Source organism: Lipotes vexillifer, unplaced genomic scaffold (assembly GCF_000442215.2).
Source record: "Lipotes vexillifer unplaced genomic scaffold, Lipotes_vexillifer_v1.1 scaffold387, whole genome shotgun sequence".
Lineage (NCBI taxonomy): Eukaryota > Metazoa > Chordata > Mammalia > Artiodactyla > Lipotidae > Lipotes > Lipotes vexillifer.
Window position 1 is genome coordinate 4,513,578 of NW_006795399.1, and position 7,719 is coordinate 4,521,296.

General features: G+C 53.8%; 1 protein-coding gene across 3 annotated transcripts in view; it reads right to left on the minus strand.

The window, feature by feature from the left end:
- PDE1B (phosphodiesterase 1B) overlaps positions 1-7,719 on the minus strand; it is a 27,390-nt gene that overhangs the window by 4,538 nt on the left and 15,133 nt on the right. For 2 of the 3 annotated variants that reach the window (XM_007467776.1, XM_007467775.1), the window contains exons 2-9: positions 5,819-5,932; positions 4,747-4,929; positions 4,493-4,559; positions 4,034-4,150; positions 1,638-1,778; positions 1,125-1,225; positions 918-1,043; positions 699-800 (exon numbers count right to left, since the gene is read on the minus strand). In XM_007467776.1, coding sequence (XP_007467838.1) covers positions 699-800; positions 918-1,043; positions 1,125-1,225; positions 1,638-1,778; positions 4,034-4,150; positions 4,493-4,559; positions 4,747-4,929; positions 5,819-5,932 — 951 coding nt within the window. The remainder of the gene's footprint in view (positions 1-698; positions 801-917; positions 1,044-1,124; positions 1,226-1,637; positions 1,779-4,033; positions 4,151-4,492; positions 4,560-4,746; positions 4,930-5,818; positions 5,933-7,719) is intronic. The other variant, XM_007467777.1, reaches the window with a different exon arrangement.

Genomic DNA, 7,719 nt, shown 5'->3' on the forward strand with positions numbered 1-7,719 from the left:
CTCTCACTGCTGCAGCCTCTCCCGTTGCGGAGCACAGGCTCCAGACGTGCAGGCTCAGCGGCCATGGCTCACGGGCCCAGCCGCTCCGCAGCATGTGGGATCTTCCCGGACCGGGGCACGAACCCGTGTCCCCTGCATCGGCAGGCGGACTCTCAACCACTGCGCCACCAGGGAAGTCCGACACCATACAATTTTTAACACACACCTTCAGAACACACAAACACAGTCTGTTCTCCCTTACATTTATATACTCCCACCCACTTTTAAGCAACATTAGATGTAATTATGGCATTTCTTCTGTACTTTTTTTTTTTAACCTCACATGACTCTCCCAATAGCCCTATGAGAGTAGGAACTGGTGGCAAGCTATTGTGGAAGGAGGCGTCACATTTTCACATTTCACAGATACAGAAATGAGTCCAAAGAGTTGAATGCTTTTCCATTACATTCCAGAGTAAGCCTGATCTGAAGCCGCCCTGAGAACGCCCATCTCAGACTCCCAGCCCAAGCGCTCTCCGGTAGACTGGCTGCCTGGGCTGTACACATCACATACACGAGATACACTCAGATTCCTGGAGCCAGGAGAGTTTCTATATCCAGGTAAAGACGTCACACCCTTTACCCATGCGGGTGCCCCCCCCCCAATTCACACACCCCTCACTCTGGCCTATGCCCAGCCACACCCCACCATATCTCACCTTTCCAGCTGCTGCAAGGCCGTCTTCATGGACTTCAATTGCTGGAAATGGCAGGACATGTCTGTGGCCAACACCATCTCGATGACCAGGGCCCTTAGCTCTCTGAAAGGACAGAACCCAAGTATTGATCAGCACTGCTAGGCAGGAGTTCCGGGAAGTGGGGAAAGAGGGCTGGGGTGAGGGGGTCCCTAGGGATGCCCACTCCTGGCTTCTGCTCACACAAACTCATCCTTGGTGAGGTTGATGAAAATGTTCATCTCGTCATCCTGCATTATTCGGAAAACAGAGCTGATGTGGTGATTCTCCAGCACTGAGCGATCATTGTACAGGATGGCGCATTCTGACCTGCAAAGCCCAAGTCACCGTGTCCAGCCCTCTGCACCTCCGCTTGGCCCCTCCTGCCCCTGCCACGTCCCCACCCCTCACTTGGTCTGGATGTGGAAGCTGTTGGTAGTGCCAGTGTGCTCATAGTCGTGGATGGCTGCAGCAAAGATGATGGCCAGGACCTCGATCTCCGACAGGCGGTGCTGGGAGAAAGAGACAGACGATGAGAGGGGGCGGACCCCCTGCCGGCCGCTGCCCAAAGACCTCCGCACACAGGCAGGACTGCTCAGCCCAACCCTTCCATTCTTCGAGGCCAGCTCTTGGGCTAATGCAGCCACGTTTCTCAGCTCCCGGAATGGCCAAAGACCTTCCTCCATCCCAACCAGCAACATTCCCATCACATCCCGGCACACATCCCCAGCGCTGCCCATGAAGTTACGGTCCACCCAGGAATACTCTAGAGTGAGTAAGCCCAGTCTGAATCTGTAAAGACTCTGGGATGCCAAAGGAGAGGAACCAAAGGGAGAAAAAAGGAAATGGGAGTAAAGTCTAGACTTCCCGGTTCTGCAGCCATAAGACCCTGAGTCACAGAAGACTGATTTCCAGGGCACCTACCACCATCCCTGTGCGGAGCAAGAAGCAATGGACCGTCTGTGTAACGTCAGCTGCATGGATCTGGTTATGGTAAGGGTTCTTGTACTTCCCATAGCCTGTCTCCAAGGCATCCAGGAAAGTCATCAAAAACACAGTGGGAATCTGCAATAGGACGGAGGAAATCGAGATTTGTGGCGGATGTGCGGGAATGGCAGGTGGCCGAAGACGGAGGTCAGCAAGGCCCTTTCTTTGGGAGGCAACAGGGCATAGGAGAGCGCTGGCTCTGCAGTCGGGTGAACCTGGGTTCACATCCTGGCTCTACCACCTGCTGGCTGCGTGACCTTGTGCAAGTCACGTGCCTTCCATCTGTGCCTCAGATGCTTAACTGCAGAATGAAGATAATACCACCTACCTTGAATTTAACGAGATAAGCACAAGGCACTTAGTAAGTGTTCTCTAGAGAGTAGCTATAATTATTATTATTTCCCTGGAGATTTTTAAGAAGAGGAAAGAAAGTTTCCCTCCTACCTTCCAACCGCTTCACCCCATCCCCCCCCTCCCCAAGCCAATACCATGGAGAGGGGCTCAGAAGCAAGCGAAAGAATAAGATGACCCGGAGAGGCCCCTCTAGCCAGATGTAGATCACCCCCTCCTCTGGGAAGCCTTTCCCCACCCTTCGACCACCACACACACACACCCAAGCACCAGGAACCAGAGCTCTGTTGGGCTGCGGGCTACTCAATCCTGTCTCAATCCTGTCTCGGTCTCTGCATGTGCCCTGGGGTGCGTTTGCTTCCTTCAAAGGCCCAGGGTTCTCAGAGGGCGGGGCTGGTGTCTGTACCTGTCCCTAGATCTCTGAGGCTGCAAGGAGAGCGGGGTTCGGGACTTGAGGAAGCTTCTGTAGAGATGCGCAGTAGTGACGAGACAACAGAGGATGTGCCACTAGTCAGTCAGACCCTAACGTCCCCGCCCCAATCCCTGGAGGGCTGTGCCCCAAATTCAGGGAATTTTAAAGGACTGTTTCCACGACAACAACTGCCCTTGCTTCTGCGTTGCCATGGTGTCCCTGGAGGAAGGGAAGGGAAGGGGAGGAGCATGGGAGGGGCTGGATACCCGGGAAGGGAATGTGGAGCTTGAAAAGGGCGGCTCCAAGGGGGTCTCTACTACTAGAGCAAGAAGGCTCCTCTCTCTCTAACTGCCTTGGAGCAAGGTGGGCTGGGGCGAGGCCAAACCCAACGTGATGCAGTTACTCTCGGAGTTGCCCGGAACCAGTCCTTCCGGGTGGGAGGACTTGGTGTCTGGAGTAAGCCTGAGAACCAGTCTGGAGAAACACGAGCTGGGAAAAGTCTTAGGAAAAATCAGAGCCTGCTGTTCTCCGTCCTGGAGAGGGCAGGATTGGAAAGAAGAAAACGCAACTGCAGAACAGGGCTCGGGAGGCACTGAAGAAAATCTCAGCTGAGCATCTCAGGGACGGTCTGGAAACCCCTTGGGAGTTGTAAAGGGAGGAGGCAAAGGTCAAGGAGAGGCTCTCACACACCAACAGTCTGTTACAGTGACGTGGAGGCACAGGTGGCCGGGTGGCCTTCCAGAGCCCTCTGGGAGGGGCCCTCCAGCTGGACTCCTTTGACGCCGCCCCGGACCCCACAGAGCACACGCGTTCTCCTCCACCCTAACGCCTATTGTCACCCTCACCCACGTGCTCACCAAATATCCCCACGGCGCCTCCTCAGCCCCCCTCGCCCTCCACTTCCAAGTGCGGTTTTTCCACGTACAAGTGATCTTTTTCTAGCCCCTGTTCCCAAAAGACTGCTCCCTCCTGGCACAGGATCTGAAGAGGAGGTTAATCCCGTACACTTCCTGGCCGGCCAAGCTGAAGGGCAAATCGAGTTCACACCCTCCCTCCCCTCCTACAGCCCTACGTAGCCTTGCCAAGAGCTGACCCTCTCCCTAAAATTCCTGGGACAGAGACTAGAGCTGGAGGGGGAGGGGAGGGAGAGCCCCCCCCCCCCTCGAAACAAATGGAGAGACACTAGTCCTGCAGGGCACCAGCTGAGAGCATCTGGCCTCTAAGCCTCCAGCGTCCATGGGCAGGGGCAGGAGGGCTGAAACAGGGAGCTGAACTTGCAGCCAACCTGGAGAGGACAAGTTAGGGGACAAAGCAAAGGGCGAGAGTGCAGAATCGTAGGCTGGCCAGTTGCAGGGCTAGAATCTTCCCCTAGAAAGCAATACATGAAGCCAGAGGCTGGGACTGCAGCAAGTGAAGGAAAGGCTAGACTGGGGTGTGCACGGGGCGACTTCCCTGACAGTGAGACTGAGCCAGGGAGCCTGTGGAATCTGCTGCTTGTTGGGACTCTTTGAGAACAGGGTGGTGGGAGTAGAGAATCCTACCCAGAGGCAGGGATAGGATGCTGCCCAACCTTAAAGCGGCTGATGAGGTTGTGCCGAGTCAGCAACTCAAAAACAATGGTTCTCAGGGCGTGGTCATCAGCTGCCCGGTTCAAGGAAAAGACATCAAAGCACCAGAGATCCAGGTTCTGTGGAGAAACAAGGAACTAGGCAGGGAGACTCCCAAGGGGGACATCTCCTGCAGCAGCGAGGGCTGCAGGTAGACTTCAAGGAGGACTTCCCAATGATTACAGAGGCTTGGGAAGCAGGAAAACAAAGAAGTGGTAAATAGGCCTCTTTCTTCCCAGATATCATTCAGTAGGGGAGTGACAAGAAGTCAGGAGTGTGTCTCCTGAGTGGGGAAAAGTTGTTTTGAGGAATAACAGTTAAAAGGGAAGGCAAAAATCATCCCGTAAAGCGTCTGAAAGTCCCAAGGACTGTTCCACCCCCCCCCCCAAGCTTCTCCTCTTGCCTGAAACCCCCGGGATCACCTTGAGACAGTTGAGGACCACAGTGGAATAGGTGGGGCCCACAGAGGTGTACGTTCTCCGGAACATCCTGAGGGACAAGAACGAAAAGGAGCCCAGATGTGAGGTCTGGGAATGGGGTCGGATCAGGCGGGGCTGTGCGGATAGGCCGTGGGCATGTGGGGCTGGTGGTACAGTGGGGTCCTGGAAGACGAGGGTGGCTGGGAATGAGGGACACAGCTAGGGGTAGAAGCGGGCAGGGCGTGGGTGAGCCTCACCGTTCCACGAAGATCCCAGCCTGCACCGCGTGCACGATGCTCCGGAACTTGGGCTTCTCCTCTGCTCGGCGGCCTTTGGCCCGGGCCTGCTGGGTGAAGGTGGAGGCCAGCCAGTCCCGCACCTCCGAAGGCACCGCGTCGGACCGCAGCTCCTGCAGCTCATCCTCCGTGTCCAAGATTTGCCTGAGGCCCCAGGAGGGGAGTCACAGAGGAAAGACAGCAGGTGCTTCCACAGCCTAGAGGCCCGGGCCCAGCCACACCTTGGAAACTCTCACACCAGCTCTCTCCCTTCTCTGACCCTCCCTTTCCTTTCTTTTGCTAAGTCTTTTTACTTCTGTTTCTCTATCTGATGTCTCCAATAATGAAACAGGTCACTATGCGAGGTAGTGAGCACCCCAACTCTGGAAGTATTCGAGCGGACAGTGGAATGGATACCACCCGTCGAGGATGCTACAGACCAGCAGCACTGTCCTCCAGAAATAAAATGCAAGCCACGTATGTTACTTTAAATTGTCTAGTAGCCACATTCAAAGGTTAAAAAAACAGGTGAAATCCATTTTAATGATAACGTTTCTTTAACCTAATACACGCAAAGTACTATCATTCCAATGTGGAATCAATATAAAGATATTAATGAGATAGTTGACATTCTTTCAAAATCTTTTGAAATCCAGCATGTATTTTACAAACACATACATCTCAATTCACACTTGCCACGTTTCGAGCCCCACAGCCACGTGTGACCAGTGGCTCCCATCCTGGGTGCGCAGGTCTGGAAGGCCTCCGCACTGGGAAGAGGGTTAGGACTAGATGAGCTTTAAGGTCCCTTCCAGCTCTGGAACAGTGCTCTCTTCTTGATGTCTGTGTTTGTCTCTGTCTCTGCAACTCTATGCCTGTACCTCTGCCGATATTTCTACCTATAGATCTATCTGCCCTCCCACCCCTCCTCCCTGCTCTGGCCGGGTCAGGTTTCTGTCTGACTCCCCGGCCCTCCCTGAATCACTGTGTCTGTCTGGTGTCTTTCTCCTCTGTGTGTGGGTTTCTCCCCGCAGCCCCATGTCACCACTCTCACCGCGTCTCGTTTATGTAGACGGCCTCCAGCAGGGAAGCTGTGTACTCCAGGTTTTGCTTCAGCTCCTCAATGTTTACCTCCCCATTCTCCAACTGCTTCAGCATGTAGCGCAGCCTGTAGGGGCCCGGGTACAGATAACCTGCTTAGGCGCTGCCACCTTGTCAAGAGAATAGGATACCTCTAATAGGATGCATTTTACAGAAACAGCCTCAGTCTTCCATAACGCATTAATCTTTCCAATAGAATAACAGCAGCTGGGCTTCCCTGGTGGCACAGTGGTTAAGAATCTGCCTGCCAATGCAGGGGACACAGGTTCGATCCCTGGTCTGGGAAGATCCCACATGCCACGGAGTAGCTAAGCCCGTGCGCCACAACTACTGAGCCTGTGCTCTAGAGCCTGCAAGCCACAACTACTGAAGCCTGTGCGTCTAGAGCCCGTGCTTCCCAACAAGAGAAGCCATGACAATGAGAAGCCCGCACACCGCAACAAAGACCCAACATAGCCAAAAATAAATAAATAAATAAATAAATAAATTTAAAAGAAAGAAAAGAATCCTCCTGCCAATGCAGGGGACACAGGTTCGAGCCCTGGTCCGGGAAGATCCCACATGCTGTGGAGCAACTAAGGCCATGTGCCACAACTACTGAGCCCGCGTGCCACAACTACTGAAGCTCGTGCACCTAGAGCCTGTGCTCCGTAACAAGAGAAGCCACCACACTGAGAAGCCCATGCACCGCAACGAAGAGTAGCCCCCACTCGCCGCAACTAGAGAAAACCCACGTGCAGCAACAAAGACCCAATGCAGCCAAAAATAAATGAACAAATTAATTAATTTTTTTCAAAAAGAATTAAACATATAACAGCAGCTAATGTTTTTCATCACAGGCCATTGCCACTGCCTGTACTAAGTTTACCTATAGCCCCCAAAGTTAAATCTCGGGCTCTTCCATGGTCCCCACCCACTCTGACCTCTCAACGCCCCCCTTTTAGTCAGTGTTTCCTGAAAACTCTTGTTTAGATTTTGCCCAGGGCCCAGCAGAATTAGGCAGGCACAAGCTCCCGGGGTGACGTTTTGGGGATGAGCTGTTTCATAGTCTGAATAACCAAGAGCTGAAACTGCTTATTTCCCCCTAAGAGAGGGCTTTGGGATCAACAGCCATCAAAAGAGCCCCCAGCATTCTTTCATTATGTCTTTTGGTCTTGGCGGGGAGGGGGTACATGTCCACGGCCCCGCTGTCTCTGGCAGGGATGGCAAAGACACAGAACAAAGACCAATCTGAATTGGTCTTTCGCCTGGCCTCACTCCATCCCGGCAGAGCTAATCGATTATGATTCCAGAATCCATCAACCAGGACAAAGCAGGGTTAACCCCTGCCTCCCCAGTGCCACTCCAGAGAGAACCTCTGGCCAAGGGTGACTGTACCCATCCCCTACCTCTGCCCCGTGGCAGCTTCCCACAGAGCCAAGGTGGGGAGGGTGGGGTTGGAGGTCTCACTTACTGGATGCTTTGCCTGAAGGAACAATCCCTCATATTTTGCCCTCATGAATTCCGGGGGATTAACAGGGAGGCTTCTTAAAAGTCTGGTTTGTGACTGCCTGAGTCCAGCCCAGGCAGTCACAAAGCAAACAGAGCTCTCTGACTTTAGATGGTGATTTTAAAGAAGGCAATGAAACATTCCCCTCTGGCTCCTTCCCCCAGCCCTGCCCCACCCCATCCCACCTAAAACCAAGATGGTGTGAAATGGTGGCCGGCACAGTTCCCCACTGAAAGGGGCTTCAGAAACCCAAGGTCACCCTATGAGTCAGGGAGAAGAGAATGAGTCAGGGACTGGAGGCTGAAATTAGCATCGATTCCCAGGGATGCCGGGGTGGGGGTGGGGGGGAGGGAGAACAATGGCAT